This window comes from Drosophila mojavensis, unplaced genomic scaffold (genome assembly GCF_018153725.1).
Source record: "Drosophila mojavensis isolate 15081-1352.22 unplaced genomic scaffold, ASM1815372v1 contig_81, whole genome shotgun sequence".
In the NCBI taxonomy this organism is placed as follows: Eukaryota; Metazoa; Arthropoda; class Insecta; order Diptera; family Drosophilidae; genus Drosophila; species Drosophila mojavensis.
The window spans coordinates 1,256,699-1,279,711 of NW_025318907.1; the positions used below are offsets into that span (position 1 = coordinate 1,256,699).

At 37.9% G+C, this 23,013-nt stretch overlaps 1 protein-coding gene across 4 annotated transcripts in view; it reads left to right on the forward strand.

Annotated features, from left to right (window-relative positions):
- The window catches only part of LOC6580403 (nephrin), an 88,343-nt gene extending 78,966 nt beyond the window's left edge, over window positions 1–9,377 (forward strand). For 2 of the 4 annotated variants that reach the window (XM_015164196.3, XM_015164197.3), the window contains 3 exons: window positions 1,980–2,135; window positions 5,996–6,361; window positions 8,937–9,377. In XM_015164196.3, the coding sequence (XP_015019682.1) occupies window positions 1,980–2,135; window positions 5,996–6,361; window positions 8,937–9,047 (633 nt within the window). In that variant the 3' untranslated portion in view covers window positions 9,048–9,377. The remainder of the gene's footprint in view (window positions 1–1,979; window positions 2,136–5,995; window positions 6,362–8,936) is intronic. The other 2 variants (XM_015164195.3, XM_032729882.2) reach the window with 1 other exon arrangement.
- Window positions 9,378–23,013: the final 13,636 nt, after the last annotated feature.

A 23,013-nucleotide genomic window follows, 5' to 3' on the forward strand; every position in this document is an offset into this window, starting at 1 on the left:
TGAAATTCTATACCGAAATTCCTTAGCCTATTTGCAGAATTAAATTAATTATGTCAGCCTGCCTTGACCTGTGGCCACCTGGTTAGAGGCAGCCAACACTGAAAATAATCGCACATAATTTGAAAAACCAACAAACGAAATTCCTAAAAAATCTTTGGCGCCAGCTACACAATTTCATGGACAACACCTACAACAAGCAACAGCAATACTAACACATATATACATATATATATTTATATATTTATAAATACACACACTTGTATATATTTTATCGTTTGGCGAGAATGCAAGCTAAAATTCGCACAAAACACTCAGCAGACAAAATCGGTGAAGGTCGCGCAGATAAATAGAAAACAACGAGCAATGGGGGCGTGGCAGCAGCCGCAGTTGCTGCAGCAAAACCAACATAATTTGAAAATCATTTAAGTAGAAATTCGCCCCTGTGTATGTGTTTGGGTGTGTGTCTGCCACGCCCACTGGCAACAACAAGGACATGCCCGGCAAGGAGGAGCCTCAGCAGCAGCTGTAGCTGTAGCAATATAAATTTCCCATTTGCGAATTTAATAAAAATAAGTTGCAGGCGGACAAGCGTCCAGACGAGCAAAAGCAGCGCTAAGGAGCAAAGCTGGCAGAGGATGCGCGCACTTTCTGTCTAACTGTGCATGTGTATGTGTGAGTCTGTGTGTGTGTGTGTGTTTTTGTTGTTGCTTCTGTTGCCTGCAAACTCAAAATGCAATAAACGGCAAGTGTGCGCCGTGCTCAGCTCGTGGCTGCAGCTGCTAACTGAAAGTGGCTGATGGCTGCTGGGGTTGGGCGGGAGGTGAAGGGGCGAGGGCAGGACACAGACCAGACACATTACAAACAGGCGTTTCATGTGAGCATTTCGCCAGGGCAGTGGCAGTGGGCGTGGCTGGCTATGTTCCGTAGACATAGCAAGACATAAAACCCAAAGCGCCCTGCCCCTGCCCTGCCCCTGCCCTGCTCCCTGCCCTGCCCCCTATCCAACACAAAACTGGTTAAGGTGTGAAGAGCAGAGCTCAGAAATTATTTTTGCAAGTTTTAAGACAGATTTCGCTTGCTCAAATGTAATTTGTGAAACAATGCGCCTTGTTGATTCGTAGGCACTGATTGATTGACGGCAATTTAAGCAATTTCAAATTTCTGGCTGAAGGCGTGAAATGAGAGTTGTGAAGTGGAGCTAGACAGTGTAAAGAATTATCCAGTCATAGAGCAAAATTGTAAACCTAATAATTACTATTCTTATTATTATTATTATTTTCATTATATTATTAGAAATAGCTGGTGAACGGAATTATTCTATAATATGAGCTTTACTAATTTGTTATAAATTATGAGAAATAGAATTAGCCAGTAAATAGACTCTAATAATTTCTTATACATTTAATTTAAATACATAACCGATAATATAATCAAATTTGTTTTTCGGTGTCCTATTAAATATAAAACATAATATTTTTGTATTCATTCATTATGAATATTCATTCCTAAGACTATTTATGAATTATACTATCACACCCACTATTTAATCCACTTCCTATCTCGGCTGCTTTCACATAACTTCAAATTTATATAAAATATTTTATAAGATGTTATAATCTTATCATCAAGTCTTGAAGTCAATTATTTAAAAAAACAGCTAATCAAACGCCTTTGAATACCCCTGCGCTTTGTGAGAGCCCTAAGAGAGCTCAATTGATAAAATGTATAAATATAGTTGATTTTAATCAAATTACACTTTGAACAGCTCACGAGCCTCTGGGGCTTTACGCTCCACGCTTGAACAGAGCTCAGGTCTTGCTTAGCCTCGCTGTGGCCAAACTTCACACTCGACAATTATGCAACTGGCGGGCAAATTGAAAGTGATTGACTCAGCATATTGAAAGTTTCCACTCACTCACTCTTACTCTCTCTCTCTCTCTCTCTCACTCTCTCTCTCTTTTTCTCTCTACCTCTTGCAGACTGAGCTCAGCTATAGCGAGCTGGCTGGTGCCCCACTGGTGGGCAATGCCGTTGGCGTTGGCGGCGTCCAGCGCCTGACGCCCTATTGCAGCGCCACCTTGGGACGGCCGAGGCAGACGGACCTGAAGCGAGCCGAGCCGAACATCTACTCGCAGGTAAATGTTATGATGGATGATGAAATATTGGCGGACTTGCAGGCGGCCACGGCGTCGGGCAGCAGCTACGTGGCTGGCGCTGTGGTCGATAATGTGGGCGGGACTGGCGGGCTCTACATGCAGGGCTATGCGACGCGTGTCTGAAGGGAGCTTAAAATGTTTTATTTGTAATTTTATTTGTATTCCTTTGCTCGGCTCGTAGTGATGTTTAGTTGAATTGCATTGTTAATTTAATATTGTTGTTGTGCTATGATTTATGCTTTAATAAATTCGAAAACATTTGGTTTGATTTTTCTTCTTCTCTCCTTGGTTTTTGCTATGGCATCTACGTGATGTGCTGCCCTTTATTTATGGCTGCCTCAGCTTGCCACACATAACTCATTACAAGCTGCCACAAGATTTTTAATTACTTCTCTCCAGAGCTGAGCCAAAATCAATTACAGCCAACGCATTCAGACATCCCCTGCACAGCTGGCAAATCAATAAACTGACAGCTGGCTCCGAAAACTATGCAATGCATTGCACACAAATATTTGTCTTCCATTGACAGCAAAAAGGGGGAAAAAAAGTAGCAACAGCAGCGGCAGCAGAGGAAAAGGAAGCAATGAGCTCAGCATTACGCATACGCAGAGTAGCACTAACAGAATGTATTGAAGACAATTTGATGCAGCTGCAATATGATTTGATAACATCTCTCTGTGTGTGTGTGTGTGTGAGTGAGTGCGAAACTGAATCAAGCACTATTGCTGCTGTTCGCACTGCATATGCATTTGCCATCCAACGGGACGTATACGTAATACGCAAATAAATCCAGTTAAAGAACATTGAAATACACTTACGAATATCCAAGCAACTCGAGATAAATGAACTATAATTAGATAGAAATTATTTAGTTGAATCTAAAAATGATTTGCTCAGCCTGAGTTATGAAGCAGCAAATCTAAAATCTGCTGCACGTTAGCTGAAAACACTTTCAAGAGCAAATCCAGAATTCCGACCGATTTCACTGGAAACACAGAATTTTCTGTGTTGCTTTGAGGTCAGTGTGCGGGAGTCCTTCCACCTGGACTGCTGCAGTTCCAGTTCCATGTCAGTTTGCAGTGCAGGCTTATGCAGCTCCTGCTGCACCTGCTGCTGCTCCTGCTGCTGCCAGCTTTGCTTCTTTGTCCAACGGCTGGCTTTGATTTCAACAATTATTGTAATGACTTGAGTTATGTGCATGTTCTGTGTTCGCTCTGGCATTCGTAGTTGTTGGCGAATGGATGTTTTTGGTCTGCTCTTAAAATGCACTTAAGCTGCAGTTTGTCTGTCGGTGTGCAAGCATTTGCAAACAACTTTTATGGTAAACAACAACAACAACAACAACACCAAGAAGTGGAGGAACTGGAGCGGGCAAGCACATTGAATGGCAGCAGCAAGGGAGCAGTCGAGGCCAAACCATTCACCTAATGACATTGTATGGCTTTATTGTCATTTATCGAAAAGTTGTACACAGCACACAGCACTCTCTCTCTCACTCCCACTCACTCACACACTCTCCCCTCTCCTTCTCGTCAGCCATACACACTGGCCAGCAGGCAAAATGTTTGCCGTTGATTTTAGTTCTTTGTTTTATTTTCATGGCAATTATTTTAATTCGATTATATATGTATGTACTTTGTTCAGCTTCAGCAACAGCCGCTCTTCCTCTTGCTCTCATCGCTGTTGTTGTTGTTGTTGTAATTGGTATTTGTTTTAAAAGTTTTCCAACTGCGCTTTGCGGCAGAGTTTTACAATGGGTGTTTGGGTCCATTGGGGCTTCGACTAGTTGGCAGAGTGTTGACAAAAACAAATAATTTAATCAGCTTTTGACTTTCATATTGAACCAAAGCAATATTTATGGCAGCCCAATTGCATTTTAATTCTTTAGTTGCGTTTGTGTATGTGTGTGTGTGTGTGATGTTATGCATGAATGCAATTAGAAACACAAACTTTGCCCGGTCCTAATGCAGTTTCTAATCTTGTTTATGAAATATATTTTTATTGGCATAAACTATTTAAACGGCAATTTCTTTGACTTGGCCTTTAAATTATTGCAATGAGTTATAGCTTAGCCTCGACTGTTTCAGGCAGAACTATCGCATATTTGATATATAAAAGGAATACTCTGCTTTCAGCAGAAACAATTAAATGAATTTTATCTGCAGCTATTATTTCTTTACTCCACGCAATCTTTTGCTGTGACCATGATCTATGCCAAGCAATGAGAATTTATTTTGCGCTGAAATTAGTTTCATTAGAAGCACGTCGAGTGCATAAATTTTGACCACACTTTGGTGCACGAGCACCAACACATTCGCACGTGGATAAGCGTTAATATGCCACGCACAAACATTTGGCCAACTAACACTCACACTAACACACTAACACTAACACGCGCGTAATTTCGCCTTGAGGAGGATCCAGTAGGTGGGCGGGGCGCAGCGCGCGTTTTGGCTAAATAAACGCCAAGCGCAGCATTATTAACTAGAAACAACAATAACAAATACCAACATCAACAACAATCACAATAGCAAAACACAAGAGCCAAATGCTTGCAAATGCGGTGCCTCCACCTCCCTCCGCATCAACTACCACTCTCTGTGGTAAGAGGCAGCCACACCTAGGTACACAAAGCACCGCCAGCCTCTCGTATTCCTATGCATATAAATAGGCAGAGAACACGCATACATGCACGTGTTAATTTGAGTGTGTAAGCTAGCCAAAATAGCCAACGAGGGCTGCTCCAACAATTTAAAAAATATATAAATTCATAAATTATTTATAATAATCATAATTTAAAAAAATTGTTTAAAATTATTCCATAAGCTTCACATTAAATACAATTTTGCAATATTAAATTATTTAATATGAAATAAAATATATTTTTGAAAGAAAAAAGTTAATCAATTAAAAATATTATATCTTTATGATTAATATAAATAATTTACTCACAGTTACATATTTAATTTTAATATAATATTAAATGTTATATATTTTTTTTTTAATGATATATTTATTATTAGTTTAATAAAAATTATGTATTAAATTTGTTATTTAAATTATTAGTTTTTATTCTTAATTTCATTTATATAATAATTAAAACAAAATGAATACTTAATTAAAAAATTATATATAATAAAATAAAATGAAAGCAAAAGAAACAGATATATGATTATAAAACTAATATTTATATTTTTAATATAATATAATATTTATTTGAGGTATTTTTTTTATGTAAATGTCTATTGAGATTATACGTATAAACCATATAACTTATTAAAGAATATAATATATATTCAAAATAAAATCAAGGCAAACGACAGTGAGTTGTTTTTTAATTACAAAATTCCAATTTAAGTAAAAGCATATATATTTTTTGAAAATAATTAATTTTAATTGAATCTTCCTTGCCTAGCGAAATATTAGAAATAATTTTTTATTATGGTTTAATTGAGTTACCCCTTATAATTAATAATAAATTATATCTTTGATTTAAAATAATTACTAAAATTATGTGAAATACATTTTTGGTTCATAGAATAAACATTTTAAATTATTTCTGCAACACAAACAAGTTTCAGTTGTTTTATATATTTGCTATATTATAATGTAGTGCCCATCCATCTAACTTGCGACGTAAAACAGCAGAGCGAATAGTAAGCAGCTGCGCTCTATCACAAAACAAATACAAAACCACGAGCTCGCGCTGAAATTGTTGCATATAAATCATTACATTTTCCACATCTCTCTCTCTCTCTCTCTCTCTCTCTCTCTCCCTCACACTCTTGTTTGTTGTCATTTCTCTATGGCCGTTCACACGCGCGCACACATATATATAGATCGATCTGGCACATCACCCCATGTACTCAACGAGTCCCATGTTTGGAACGAACAGCACCATCACCGGTGTCACCATGTCGCATCCATCACAATTGGCCACCTTCTCGCCCACGCCGCCGCCGCCCATATTTGCGCACAGCGTGGTAGCCACGGGAGATGGGCTGCTGCAGCCGGTGACGTGCATGGGACTGGTGGCCACATCCTCGACAGCCGCGCCCGGCAATGGGCCCGTCGTTCAGCAGCATCAGCAGCTCCAGCAGCAGCAGCAGCAGCAGGCAGCGGCCAACGGCGCTGGCGGAAACGGAAGCATCGTTGGCGTCGGAGTCGGCGTCGGCGTCGGCATGAGCCTTTATGGCAGCGATGTGGTAAGTGTCTGTTTGATGTACTTCTAGTCCCGGCTGGGCAGCTACTGGGCAGCGACTTCTGGCTGCTTGTTGATAGCAGCCAGTTGAAGAAGTCGCTTAATGTCCAAAACGTTGAAAGCATCAATATGCAAAGTGAGTTTTCTCTTTTTTTTTCGCTTTGGGTGAGGCTGGTGAGCTGCGGCTGGGGGCGTGTAGATGGTTGGAGTAAACATTTATCTTGGGCACACCCGGTCGCCATGCCCCGAAAATCTTTTGTTCCCTTTCATAAATTGAAGCCACTGGGGCAGAAAATGGATTTTTGCGGTTGGTCTGATAACTGCTCAAGGGATTGCTAAGTAATATGCGCCGACCCACCAACCCACCAACCCACCAACCCACCAGCCCACCGACCCGACGAGCCACGAGCCATCAGCCACCCAGCCAACCTGCGTGCAGAGCTCAAGAAGATAAACAAAACAGCCACAAGATGAACAACCAAATGGGTTGTTTGTTAATTAGGCTACTTTAGCATGAATTTACTTGTGCTCTTTTATGTTAACAATATTTCCATATACGGCTTATAATCTGGTTTAGAGTCCGTTTCTGGGAAGCTTTCTTTTATTAAACTGATATGTTTCTGAATGAAATATGAATTGTTGTATTATAATATTACGATATGATGAGTTAGATATACCATATAAAGATAGATTTGTTGTTTAACTTTATAGATCAGGCCTATTTTATTTTATAAAATATCAACAGGGCTTTACATATGCGACGCTGCCATCTAACTACCCTCGACAGAAAATCGTATTTGAAATGTTGATGATGATAATCATTTTATTTGGTTCAAATAGATTTGTTGACAGCCCTTTCTGCATATAATATCTCTCCCATAACCGTCTGTGTCCAAAGATATAGAGCTGCCAGATGGATCCATTGAACCATAAATTAAAGAAAAGCATATTTACAAATAAGCTCCTATAATATCATTTATCAGCTCTTTCGTATCCCAAGTTTGGCTATTCCTTTAAACTTTTCACTAAACTTAGCAAAACTTGTATTAGTTAAGTATGAGTTTCCTTAAGCACATGCTGATGCAGTTTTCCTGCAGCAAAAGCCCCAGATAGTCGTTCATTCTGCTCCATATTGTTCCCATATGATTGGAAGGTGACTTTATTTTAAAAACTTAAAAACAAGTTTAACCATTCCAAAAAAAAAAAATTTTTTTTTTTCGCCTGCCAAGTTTCAGCTTGACAACTTGAACTATTTTTTCTCCGTTTTGCTTTTGGCGGACCTCTTGATCCCTGGCTGCTTAAATTTTAAACCCGAATTCAACGGCAAAAGTTCAAAGCGGTAAATGACCTCAGAGCGTGCATAAAAATGACAGCCGCAGTAAAAGTAGTGCAAAAAGAGAATAATGTGCTATCCCATTCTCTGTCTCTCTCTCTCTTTCTTTCTCTCTGTCATTCTTATTGTCTATGTCATTTGCTCTATAAATATGCCATTATATGTACACTTGGCGACGCGCATTGCGTTCGTCCTGGCGAGCGCTGCAGGCGCAGGCATAGCCGCCATTGCATTGTCCCGGCTGCTTGCTGCAATTCACAGCACATGAACTTCGTATATATTTCGCTCTCAGCTGTCCTCCTCTCCTCTCTTCTCTTCTCATCCTTTTTTTTGCAACTGTTTCACGCCAAAGGACACTGCGGTGTGGCAACTTTTGACTCTAATGATTGCAATTATTATGGCCCGCAAAAAAAAAAAAGGACAACAACAGCAACGGAATTTACAATGTACATTTTTTTCCATTCCTTGAGCGCTGAGTGAGTTGTTGTGCTCTCTCTCTCTCTCTCTCTCTGTCTGTATGGGTCCCGAGAGTTTTTGAAAAATGCAAGGCAAAAGGCAGCGAAGCGCGCAAAAGCCAACCGAAACAACAGCACCAAATCCAGTACGACAGCCAGGACATGGGGCTTGGACTGGAACGGCTGGACTGGCTCTGGCTCTGGCTCTGGCTCTGGCTCTGGCTCTGGCTCTGGCTCTGGCTCTGGCTCTGGCGCTCTGCATGTGACTGTTGCGGTGTTGCCTGGGGAGCTGGCGACCAGCAAATGGTTAGATTTAGCGCAGCGGTACACTGAACGAAACCAAATAACACGCATACGCCCAGTTAGCCAAGCGCGCCAGGCACTTTACTGGCAGTCGGCCGGAGGGCGGGGCGGGGGGTAAATGTGAATTCGTAATAGCTGCGGGTACTCAAATAATGCGCGCCTCGTTAATTTTAAAGCATCGCTCTTAACGTGTATTTGTATGTGTGTGTGTGTGTGTGTGTGAGTATTTGGGTGTTTTCGGCCGTGGCTGGATTCTTTCTGCTTTCTGTTTTCCTCTTTTATTTTTATTGCTCTTTGTTTGCCTTTGACGCAATGGTAATCTATGGATTAGTCATTGCACAAACACAAACATAATACCAAATAGCCGGCTATGAAATGTTGATTTCCCCGATATTATTTAATCATGAAATGGAAAATTGTTATTGCCAATGAAATGCCGAGCTGCATATTAATAACGGTTTCACTCTTCATTTACGCTCCACCTACAGGCCAAGCCGCAGCACTTGAAGACCGTGCCGGAGGAGCTGCACCACCAGCTGAACGGCGACGAGATGCTCATTAGCCAGGATCGCAATCATGGCACGGGTACACGATTTTGACGCTGAGTGCTGATAGCCGAGCAGCAGTCGATGATCTAAGCCGACAACAAATCAAATCAAATCAAATCGAATCGAATCGAACCTGGGCGAGAAGTTAGTAAAAGATGAAATTGACTATAAGTTATGTGATGTGCGCTGGATGAATTGAGATAGAAAACTGAATTCAAGCTGCCAGCAAAGCATTTAGCGTGGAGGTTGACATTGAATACTGAGCGATTGGGTAGCACTTTTTAATGCATCAAAGGAAGACGACGACGAAAATGCGCCAAATAATGTAAAATAACAAACAAAAAATTATAACAATAAATATGCATGTAAAATGTTAAGAAATATTTAAAAATGAAAACTCACAGAGAAAAAGAAAAATCTAAAAAAAAAAAAAAAAAAAAAAAAAAAGGAAAAGAAAATGAAAATGAATCCATTAGACTTAAGCGCCCGTGTATAAATCGAATACTAAACCTTAGAGCTCGAAATAAATATATAAATATATACATTAAAATCAACTTAGATGTACGATGTGAACACTGAATTGTTAATATATTTTTAAACAACAGCTTTAAGCGCCAAAATCTAGACAACTTTTAGCTAAAGTTAAATGAATTCATGATTGTTGTTAATTTATGTTGAAGAGTAAGCGAAGAGCTGCCCGGAAATGAAATGAAATGAAAATAAATAAATTTAGCTTGTTCTTAAGACACAAATACACATTACACACACACACACACACACACACACATACAAGCAACACATATATAAATCAAATTCATCTAGTTTTAAGGCCCATTTAGCATAGCAGCAAATGTAATTAATGACAATTTGTTTACATACTCGTCAAACGTCAGGCAGGAGGAGAAGGAGGAGGAGGAGGCATAAAGAATTTAAAAGCAAGTTACATTTAAGTGAACTTAATAATAAATGGTTAACTTAACAGAAATTCATTCAATTTAGCAACGCAACGTTTGCATTTTATACGTAAAAGGGAAATAAGAGAAAACCAAAAAACACAAAAAAAGAAGAAGAAGAAGAAGCCAATCTTGGTATCAAAAACGAAAACATTTAACACTCAACTCTAACTCATAAATAAATGAAATTAAAAAAAAAAAAAAAAAAAAAAAAAACACACTCACTAACAATAACTGAGAATTAACTAATTAATTAACATACTTAAATCGTAAGCAACTGCATGTAAAATATTTAACTGACGAACGTGTATTTAGCATTAAGTTTAACATTTATAAAATAAAACATAGTTAATAAATTAAATTTAATAAAATGTATTTAAAACAAAAACGGAATCCCCACTCAAAGAAATTCATTTTGCACCTTGCAACATTTTGTTGCATGGGGTTCATTGACCAGCTGCCGCTGCCGGAAGGCAAACAGTTTTGAAGGGGGCGGGGCGGGCAGCATCAGCAGAACGCTGCAATTGGAGGTAGCCAAACATTTTCGCAGCAGTGGGCGGCGGCAAACAGCGGGGCGTGGCAGCGCCGCAACGCTCATTGGGTGTGTCGTGTGCCTTGTAGCAAATGCCAAATATTGACAGGGCGCGTGCACAAACACACGGAAACGGAAGTCAAGCCGGGCGACACGACCACAACAGCCAACAACAGTCAACCACGACAGCAACGACAACAATGAGAACAAGTAGAACGACAACGGCAACGGCAACGGCAACAACGTTGTCGATACATCGTTCAAAAATTGTCAGCCATGTAAATTTTGTATGCGAAAGCACTTAACACCATTTTCGCTTAAGCAGTGCAAACAGCCAGGAACTCAACTAAACAGCGGCGCATAATGATAGTGAAGGCAGCCTGCAGGTGGACACTCAGCAGTCACACCCAGCCGCCCACTCTGCCAGCCGAGCCCGGGCCAGATCATAGACAATCATTTATGACTGGGCCTACATGGAAAGCAAATTATGCAAATTTTGACCGCAACGTCGATGACTTGTAAATTTTGACGGCGCAGCTGTGTAGATGTGAAGATATGCCAAAAGGTAAGCTAAACACACACACACACGTACACACACACACACACAGAGAGATACACACTGGCAAAGAGATTGGATAGATGCAAATATTTGGCACACTGTGAATACCTGTACATTACGGCTCAAGGAGCAGCAGGTAGCGGCATCAAATTAATTTTGCCCACATGTCAAACGGCAAAGCCACAGAGCTGAATACACCCGCCCATGGGCAGATAACCCAAACCCAATCCCAATCCCAAACCCAAACCCGAACACGACCAAAGTAGACTCTAACACGGCAAATGGAAATCAATTAATCAAAATTCGCTACATAAATTATAAATTAAAACGCTGTTTAGGCTCCTGCTGCGTCTGCTCACTGCTGTTCTTGTTGTTGCTGTTGTTGTTGTTGTTGTTGTTGTTGTTGTTTTAATTGTTGTCTGGCAGCCGCCCCAAGGGTCATCAATCAAGCGGCAATTAAACGAGCCAAAAGTTGAATTCAACTTTTTTCTCTATCCTTCGTAGCAAACACAGATGAGTATTTATTCAAATAAAATAAAAATAAATAAGTACAATACAATAAAGAAAATAATAAATAGAAAACTTTTAAATTGTTTTACAAACAACAAAAATTTTAAATGCATTGCCTAACGAATTTTATTTAGATTTTATGACCTAGCCCCACTCACACGGAAAGTGAAAAAGAATTGCAGTATGTACATATACATATGAACATATATGTACATGCATATATGTACATGTATATATGTATGCGTAAACTGAACTGAAGCTGAAGCTGCATGCCATTTGGAAAGCTAGAGTCTTCTCTATCTCATATGGCAATGGGTAAATGCCAGAGATTGGGCAAGAACCTTTGTAAATCTCACAATTCATTTCTAATTAAAGTACAAACAAGTAAGAACGTTGCAGTCGGGCGTTACCGACTGCGGAATACTCATTCACATCCCGTCAACAATTTAGTAGTTAAGTTTTGCTCTAATACTGTAGAATATACAGGTTTTTCCGATTTGCCACGCCCCAACTGGGCGTAGACACCTCATTTTTGGTCAGTTTTTAGAAAGAGATAACAGTACCCTAACTGCAAAGTTTGAATGATTACCCTCAAAAAATGTGAAAATTACAGGGTATTTTTCGATATGTCACGCCCCTAAAGAGGCGTAAAAATTATTTTTGGAGAATCGATAGAGGAGGCTACCAGTAACTCAACTATCCAAATTTGAAGCTTTTAGCTATTATACTTTAGGAGATATAAACTTTTGCGGTTTGCCACGCCCCCTGTGGGCGGACATATATCCGACAAAACTTTTTGGTCTTGGGTGATCAGTCCGAGTATATATACAAAATTTGAGGTCTCTGCCATCAATAGTGTCCAAAATATAGGAGAATTTAAAAAATCACTATATCTTCAGGTCCGATTTGCCACGCCCCCAATGGGCGTAGACTTATAATTTATCTTCAAACTTTATAGAATCATAACATTAGCTGACGTGCAAAATTTCAGCATTCTAGGTTAACAACTTTAGGAGATACAGTTTTATCCGATTTGCCACGCCCCCAATGGGCGTAGATATATCCGCCATAGCTTGTGATCTTGGGTGGTCAACGCGGACCTACATACCGAATTTCAGCTTTCTAGCTCTTCAACAAACATGATTTCTGGTATATCGGAAAATGCATTTTCCGATTTGCCACGCCCCTAGTGGGCGGATCGGGAAAATTTTAACACTTTATAAATCGGAGATATACACGAGTATGTGTTCCAAATTTCAAGTCTCTAGCTTCAATAGCGCCGAAATAGATTGCGTTCATACGGACAGACGGACAGACGGACAGACGGACGGACGGACAGACGGACAGACGGACAGACGGACGGACAGCAAGACGGACATTGCACAAAACCAATATACTGATTCACTTTCGTGAATGAGTATAAAAATCAAAAGGTTAGATATTTTTAAGGACATATATATGAAAATGTATTATTTGTTGTGTCATTAAATAATTAAAAATTACGTTTACTCCATAAACAAATTTAATTTATATAAGGAACAAATATATGTAAATATATAAAAAATATATAATTATTAATTGCACTACAGATGCATTTTTTTAAATAATAATTTATTAATTTAATTTACTACATTATTATGATAAAAAGTTACTAGTAGTTGCTAATCTTTATATATTTATAATTATTACTTATTTTTAATGTTTATATATATAATATATGTATATTATTATTCCTTGAATAGAGCTATCAAAAATTGAATAGGGAAAAATTAGTTAATACATATAATGAATCATTTCGCTATACAATAATATTAGCTTTCTGTTTTTTTTTTTTTTTTTTATTTATTTATTAATTTTTTTTTTAGTTTCAAAATAATTATGTTAATTCTTATTCAATATAAAATTTTTATGAAAATAAAAAACTTTATTTATCTGCTAATATTTAAATCTAATATTCGTATATGTATAGAGCCTGAAGATTTACGTTTAAATAGCTATGCTTCCGTTTTGCTTCCATTAGCATATTTTAATAATATAATGCGCTTTACTCGCATTGGCTCTATCTGATCATAGCTTAAGAAGAATGAAACAAGTTCGATCAGCTATCCTAATACCTGATATGCCCACATTTGTAATTAATTGATTTCAATTTATTTTTACATACCAGGTATTCAGAAAAAAAATGAAATAGTTGCATAGTTTCTCTCCATATTTACTAAACTCTTTTCTGCTGAAGACACTTGCGAGCAGACACGGGACATCTCGTAATAAAATAAGGCAATATCCAGTGCGCACTCAATTCTTAATGTTTACCGAGTATAGGCAACATTTTACGAGCAAAGCTGTTGAGAATAAAATGCAGTCCTCGCCGCTGAATGACAAACCCACTCAGCGGATATGAGAGCGACACTCTCTGAAGACGGAGCTGCTGGCCGTGCTGCACTGGCTCTGGCACAAGTGCATTTAGGACTTTAACGACAGCCATTCGGAGCAGTCCAACTTGATTTTTATTAGTCGAATTTGTCTGTCTAGCGTGCGCTCTCTTCTCTCTCTCTCTCTCTCTCTCTCTCTCTCTCTCTCTCTCTCTCGCCATCTATTTTATCTCTTTCGCTCTGCATCTAACGATGATAAATGGCAAACCGAGTTCGTTTACAATTTGTAATTGGTTGAAGCGCCAGCATTGGTAAAGTTTTCATGTATTTATGCAACATTTGCTTTTAATTGATTGTTAAAAATGACAAACGACTTTTGGCTCTGTTGCGCGCACTTCGTGTGATTTATGCGCCGTTCGAGCTAATAAAACGGCTTCAAAGTGTGCGGAAATTAAATAAACGCCATGCAATTAAGTTCTTTTTTTTAACGCAATGTTTTCTTTCTTTTTTTTTTTTTTTAATTTTTTTGGCACTCGCACACTTAAGCCGACATTAATGCGACTCTGCGGCACTCTTTTCTGTCTGTCCATAGATCCCACTCTCTCGCCCTCTCTCTCTCTCTCTCTCTCTCACTCCCAACTTGTCTCTGCTGCTGTCCCTGTCCAGTCCTGTCTGTCAGCCATTTTGTTCAGCGCACTGCAGCTGCCTGATTTATAAGCCGACACTTGCAACGTCGTGCGCGCTGACCACTGAAATTTTCTTACCACTGATTTATTTACATTTAAGCAATTTCATCGCCGCGGCCATCGGGACACGAGGACAGCGCCGGGTATACCCGGAAATGCACAGCATTGCAACCGGAAATTGGCAAGCAGTTGAGCAAAAGGGCACATCGTCCTCTCTCTCTCTCTCTCTTTCTGTCGCTGTCTCTGTCTCTGTCTCCGCCACACTTCTGTTGGCAGCAGAAAAGATTAATGCCTCCGCTTTTATTGTTCGGCCAGTTTGGTCACTCGCTGGCCGTTTTGTACAATTTATTGTAAATAAAAATGACACAGCCACGAGACAAACAAACGAAGGAATGAAATAAACACACATACACATATAAAACAAAAAGAAACGAGTGCAGCTACAGTGCTCAGCCTTGAGGCATTAAGCAGGAAACTTTTCTTGATTAAAAAATGTCTCAGCTAGGCATTTATATTTATATATATATTTATATTATATTTATACTTAATTATCTCCAAATTACACCTGTTACTACAATTAGAAATCAAGGAAATAATTTTAGTTCATTCTGAACATCAAAGCTAATCGAACATATATAATATAATATAAGCTAATGATACATGTATATTGGAAATCTAGGGCATTGTGATTAGCATTCAATACCAGCAAAGGTCAAGTGGATGGCAACTTTTTGGAAGCGTGTGATGGTGGCAAGGGAGCATCTGTGTCTATGCGATCCATATGGGCTTCGCTTGGTCCAGAATTCTTCTGATCGACCCTAGGAACTCTGAGCCCTTTATGACTTACCTTGTTTGAGTGGAGTCAATGCAGTGCTCAGACTAGAGTTCCATAGGCTTAAATTGGTTTCACTGTGGTCTTCTAGACATCCAGCTGAAGGGATAAGTATTTATATGACAATTGCCTTAGCTTTAATTTCCTGCTAAAGCGTTTATATTAGCAATGAAATAAATGAGCTAAGCAAAAATTAACAATTGATAGTTTAAACTCAAGATAAGATTAAATATGTATAAAAATAGCAGAAATTTAAGAAAAAGTTATTTGTTAAAATATTAACAATACTATAAAAAATAAATCGATATTAATAATAATAGTTTTATTCTATCTTGAAATCCAGCTTCCATTCTTAATTTTCTATTTTAGTATTCCCAGCTTAATTAAAGTCATTCAATAGTTATCAAGCTGCTTAATAACTTTAGTTGCAGTAAATATTATAGGAAATAAACATCTGCTGTCTCCCTCTCTCTCTCTCTAAGTTATTGATTCGACTGGCAGGCATAAAACCCATTTGAATGCCTGACATTGGCTCGCACCGCAGAACTAAATTGGCAGACAAATAAACACTGGCAGGCAACCACAAGGCAACAAATAATGTGCAGCAAATCTACGCAAATTTCAGGCAAACAAATCCGTTTAATGCGACTGCAAACACTCACGCACAACCGGCCCGGCTCGACTCTGGGCAGCAGGAGGCAGGAGGCAGGCAGCAGGAAGCGGGGGCCCGGAAGCAGGGGCACACATTTAGGCGACGACACCTTTGTGACACACGCAGCAGCAGCAGCAGTAGCGACGGCGACAGCTAACAACATTTGAAGGTTAAATAAATTGCCGAGCGACGCTGCCGGGAGGCAAACATATGCCTAGGCCTGGCAGCCATAAATATTTGGGATACCGAACCGGCAAACAAACAGCAAAAAAAGAGGAGAGAAAACGAATAAAGGAAAAGGGTTAAATAAGGACGAGCACGCATATGCAGGACGGGACAGAGGCGGAGGCGGGCAGGCGGGGCACACATTTACATAGAAAGTACCTGGCGGTGCACATTTCCTGTCTCTGAGCTCCGGCACCGCTTTCCGGTTAATATGGCGGCGTCAAAACAACATTAAACATGGACCGAGTCCGTGCGCATGCCGCCAGCCGGAAGAGAATGTAGCACGCATTGCGTATACGTAATACGCATAAAATTTGAAAAGCGACGCACTGTATTACGGCTACGTCCCGTTTCGGGCCACTGTTCATACGCCCCACAGTTGGCAAATTATTTTTTTAGTACTTTATTCAATGCGCATTAGGCGAGCACTCGGCTTCGGATTTGGGTTCGACTCGAGCTCTGCTTACGCGCGGCTTTCAATCGTAAATAAATCGTAAAAGTGCGACTGACTGTGAATGAGGTTGCTTTAGGGCTCCCATATCGCAGCAGCAGCTGAGATTGCCTGGGCACACAAAACTAACTAATGTGCGCCTTTTAATTTATGTTGAGTTTTTTACGGCCACAGCTCGCACAGTTTTCGAGTGTGATGATTAGGTTCCCAAAGTGTTGGCAATTTATAAAAAAAAAGGGATGCGTCGAACGCACGTGTGCCTCGATACGAGCAACGTGTCCACAGGAAAAATAAAAAATAAGAACAAATGCGGCATGGCCGGAGAGAGTTATTTAAGTGCATAAGAAAAAAATTGCTTGTGCTTGTGAAAGCTGTTTAGTTTTTATGTGCTTAAAGATTAAATGCGCAAAAACTGATATATGCCAGCATTTGAAAGTGACTTCATTTTAAGTTTTTTATGAAGATGTCAGGAGAAAGGGAGGCTAATTAAATCCAGCTTGGAGAATGATTCGCAATGCTCAATGTAATTATGATCTACCCCAAGGTCAAAACGATTATGTTTAGGGCATATGAATATGTCGGAGATGATAGTATTATTCGAATAGAATATCTTATCGATATATCGGTTCATGCATAGTATTGGGCGATATTGATTGAGTGAGATGTTAATTAACACTAATATCGAGTGTGGCCCTTACGAGGTTGCCAGTTGGCTGTGATGGATGTAATGTAATGTAATAATGGATGTAAAAAGCGGACAGTTGATTAGCAAAAGGAAGAAGGGCAACAGTGCAGGAACACGCTGCACTCCACAACATTATCTAATCTGCAGAAATATCCGACAAATATTGTATATATGCCTCATTACATTTTACTGAGATTTTATATGTAGAATATTGCTCTTCGGAGTATCAAACAGTAAAGAATTTATTGCTCTACCTCAGTCAGCATAGAGCATAGAGCGCTGTTCCTTATCCATCTGTTTCTCTAAGTCTTTCACAGCTTCGGCTCGATACTGTGAGTCAGAGAACAGTTCAGTTCATAGACTTGTGACACTTATACTCAGACAAACTCATCATAGATCTCTATAGCTCACTCATCGAATGTCAGATTATGATAGCTCACAAGTACAGTACTGAGAGAAGATTCCAAAAGACTCAAGAGATTATATCTATTACCCGATCTCTATATTAAAATGTCAACTCCAAATTGGCAAAGCAGTCTAGTTTTACACCTTATAAAATAGATATACTAATTTAATATTTTTCATATAAAACATTAATTAAAAAAGAAAATTAATAAATTAATTAAAAATATATATAAATGAAGCCCTGTATTTACTCTTCATATAACTGATATTATTGATATCTTTTCTCCTGAGTTAATAAAAGTTGTTTTTCATTGAAAATCAACAATATTTGTGTTTCCGTTGCATAAAAATATGTAAATATGATAAGTTATATTAATGAAAATAATTATAGAGCACTCGTTGGGTGATTAACTGCTGCTCGAACTAAATTAGTAATTATTGTTGATACTATTTATACTACAGTGTGTCATTTAAAATGTAAATTGGTTTACACACATGTATATGTGTATGAAATGTGTGTGTGTGTGTGTGTCTTGTCATTTATAAAAACTCAACTGATGGCTGACCGCACAGTCAGTCAGTCAATTGGCTAATTTAATGCATAAAATTCATTTGGCATTTTCGTTATTTTCATTATTTTGATTGAATGTTTATAATAGGCCACTGAAGCAACGCCTGCCACAGCCGCAGCCACTCACTGACTGATTATATTGTAAATAAATACAAATTACATTTATTCAAATTTCCACCTTTTTTTGTTTTGTTTTGTAAATTATTTTCCATTTTGTTTTTTGCTATGGTAATAGGCATAACTCGAAAGTACTTCATAGATAATTAACAAATAGCGCATCATTTACGCATTACACCCACACACGCACCCACACACACACACAGACTGCTCTATTATATAGTTTATAACAATAACTGACAGATATCATATGAAGCTAAACCGGCATTGCGACAGAGTACACAAATCAAATAATGCATCTCCATTTATATGCTAATTATTTTTATTCATATTTAATTAGTTTTTATTAAATGCAATTTCATATATTTTTGGTGTTTGTTTCCTTATTTAGTTTTACATTTATAATTTGCGTTAATGTTGTATCAAATTATATTAATTTACCATTTATGCTAATCAATTTATGTCGTCGAAGAGGAGATCCAACGAGCAGAAAAGGAGAAGGGGCTTTAGCTGCTGGAAATATTACAATAGAATATCAGCATACTGAAGCTGCAGGCATGGGATAAGTTGGTATATGCCTACGAAAACTAGGCGATACTAAATTGCTCATCTGAATCGCTGCATCAGAAACTCTGAACGCTAATAATAATGGCAGTATAAATATATTATATAGAAACTCTGAACCCTAATAATAATAGTATATCATACAAATATACTATAATAATTATAAAATAATAATAATAATTACACTTTGTGAATATTCTACAATTAATGAAATACTATCTTTATTGTAATCTACCTTGAAATGGCCATTTTATAAGTATTTAATAATTTGATCTAATATACTCTAAAATATTAAAATAATATTTTAATATATTCCATTCCCACATTAATATTAATATGTTTAATATGTAATATGTGTATCCCATAACAATAACATTTCCTTTATTTATCCATCTTATATCTGACAAATAACTGCAAAAACTAACCATATAAAATAGTTGTTTTTTTTTTTTTTATTCTTAAAACGGGTTTTTCATTGAAAATGTTTAATGATTTATTCAATCACATTCAATTTTTTTTTATATATAAAAAATGATGTTAGAACATGTTTTTTTTTATTTTTTTATTTTTATTTTTTATTTTTTTTTTTTATTTACCTTACATTTTTATAAGAATATTATGAAGAAACATCACCATGGCAAGGAAAATTTATGTTTAAACACCTTTTTTTTATCAACTTGTTCTAGATGCGTAAAAAAAATAAAATTGTAAATACTTTGTTTAATTTATTAAATATACAAAAACGACAAAAAAAACATTTAATTGCGTTTAGTGAAAAAAAGGTTTTGTACTGCCCTAAGCAATCAATGCAATCATAATGAGTAATAACAACACTCAAATTAATTTGTGGTTGATAATAATATAAAAAAGTGCATAAATTAAATTATTAAACGACTTATAGCTATAATAAACCAGACGACTACCTAACCATTTTAAGGCATCAATAACTTGTATCTCTGCTTTTAGCTCTGCTGAGTGTGTAAATTCCTTAGATTATTTCAAGGCACAAAATTGATTCGATTTATACCATTTGACTCAAAAAAGAACACAAAATCTATTAGAAATCGGTATTTGAACTCTGACGAAGAATTTTCCATATTTTCCAGTCGAAGAAAATCAGAAAAATCACAGCTTATGCATAAAGAGCTCTGCGTGTAGCCTGATGTCGCTTGATTTTTGCAGCTCCTTTGCCTTCCAAATCGAGAGTGAATTCAAATACCTGCTAAATTATGCAAAAGCCAGTGCAATTTGGTGTGCAATTAAAGTAACCGCACGATTCCGTAGCTGGGTCGGCTGATTACAGCTTGTTGTCGTTGTCTTAAGTCTATAATTAGCCGAAAACGAAAATGTTTTTGCAATTATGAAATTTGCATAAAACACTTGAAGTCGGCGCTCAACGACTTTCATTGCCAACTCGTTGAAAGGGAAGTTTTGCCGAACTGCTCCACGCTGCGTATACGTAACGAGGCAAATTACAAAGCTCGAACGCCGCTGCTGGGCGTACCGATTATATGGTAAAAGTTTTTGACGGCCAGCAGCACTAATTGGTTTTTGATTTCGCCTTTGGACATTGCCGCAAATTTGGTCCAAATGGCTGTTGGCTAGCACTAGTTATTGTTTTCCACACACAGAGAGAGACTGAAGCAATTTTGAAAATGTTGAAACCTAACAAAATTAACCCTTAACTGCATTGCATGCTCTTAAAGTATGCGAGCGTTAAGTTTGTGACTTGCTTTGTAAAGTTGACTACGCTAATATGTCACTTTGTCGTGGCAAAAGTTAACTTTGCCAGCCCAGCCAACAGCCACGCCCACTGGCAATGCCTGCACTCTCGTGTGCCTGCACTTAACTGAGTTTCTATACCCCTCGCTGAGCGTGTGCATAGAAAGGGTATGCGCCATCGGATAGATGGAAAGGCATACAGATGCCTCATAGAGTAAAGAGAAACGATATCATTAAAAGCTAAAGCTTAAAGTTCCCATTTACATCACCTCTGCATACCATATACATATAAACGTATAGGTATAGCTGTACATATATATATCATCTCTTGATGGTGCTGGGTAGCTGCTGGTCGAGCTGTTTAGCTGGTTCGCCTTAAGTTATTTGGCTTGCGCCTGCTGCATGCATGTATAAGCATGTGTGAAACCAAAAACCAAGCCAACAACGTCACACAGACAGCACGGCAGGAATGAAGCCAGAGCAGAGCAGACCAGAGCTGGGCCAGATGGTGTGAGATAGTCAGAGACACTCACCTGGTTGCGGTTGTTGGCCCGTTGCTCAAAGCGGTTGGGCTCTTACCTGGCTGCTGCTGCTGCTAGATGCTGGGTGCTGCTGCACGTTTTGGCATTAAATTTGCACTAACACAAATTGTCGCTTACTCGTACATAGAGCGCCATATAAAGCTGTGTGTGTGTGTGTGTGTGTGTGTATGTGTTGACTATCTTAAAAGCCATCGCACAAAGACAACATATAAATTGAATTGTTGGCAAGCGAAACGACACGAAATGAAATGAAATTTTAAGAAAATGTCGCTGATTTGAAGTTAGTGGCAGAGCGAGGGGGGTTGAGAAAATACGAGATGTTACACATGTTACATAAACACACACACACACACAGCGAGAGAGTGAGAGAGAGAGAGAGAGGGTGAGGGAGAGGTGCACATATGCGTAGCATATATTAAATACAGATGGTAAACATAATTACAGTCGAGTATAAGGTGTCAAAAGGAATTTGCGGTTGCTTTAATTATTGCACGCAGCACACATCGAGTTCTGAATTATCCAGCAGTAATGACAGTTTACCGCTAAACATTCATATTTCATCTGCAAGTTGTCACAGGCATAACAGTTATTTGAGATTTACTCAAATTGAGAGCTTAATCTGATTGTGAAGGGCGTGTCGCATGTGACCTTTGTCAGACGGCCTCTTATCGATCAATATGAAATATTCAAATAAAGTAATTACGATTTGACGTCAACTAACACCTGAGCTCCCACACTTTATTTGCGCTTTAACAGCGGGCGAATGCTGGTGTTGGATTAATTAAGTAAAATTTCGTTAGATTAGGGCTCAATATCAATTACGCATATCTACATGGAATTAACTAAATGTGTTTCATGAATATGTGAATGTTATAAGAATAAATAAAGATGTTGCTAAGGAAGTAAGCAAAGCAAATTGAGTTTATCATATTTATATAGTTAATGGTTTATTTTGAAATTGTAGTCCAGCTTGAGTGATATTCTGATCTGATATTTATATATTTACATATCTATATATATTTTATACAGTCAAGTTTCGATAATTTGTACATCGCTAAATCGCGATAAATTGAAAAAAAAAAATCTATCCCCTTGCAAGGAATTCGTTCTAAACAATTCTCAATAATTAAAAAAAAAAAAAAATAATAATAATAATAATCAGTTTTCCATTTCCATCGGGACTCTACTGTATTTAAATTTAAAGTGGTTCTTTATCTATGAGCTGGTTTGCTAAATTGTTCATACATCCTAACGTTTGACTTTACATTTTATTACGGATAGGCTTCAACTAGAGTAACGCCTGCATGTTGTGGAAATTTGTAAGCACTGTAATATGATTTCAAGCACTTTGTTTCGCGAACGGGATGATAGTGCTCATTTCTGGAGAATGAGTGCGTAAATAAGCAGAGTGAGGATAGTGCACAATATTTAATAGAAATACCATAAATAGATGAAAGTTTCCATTTGAATACTGCTCCACTGGACTCTAAAAATTATGCTTGCTGATTAAGTACCGAACATAAACACAGTAAAATAATAATACAGTTTTAAATATAATAATATCATGTTTTATTAATATCAAAAATAGATTTCTTTGTTTACTTTCAGATTCTTGATTCTTAAATATCAAACTTTCAAT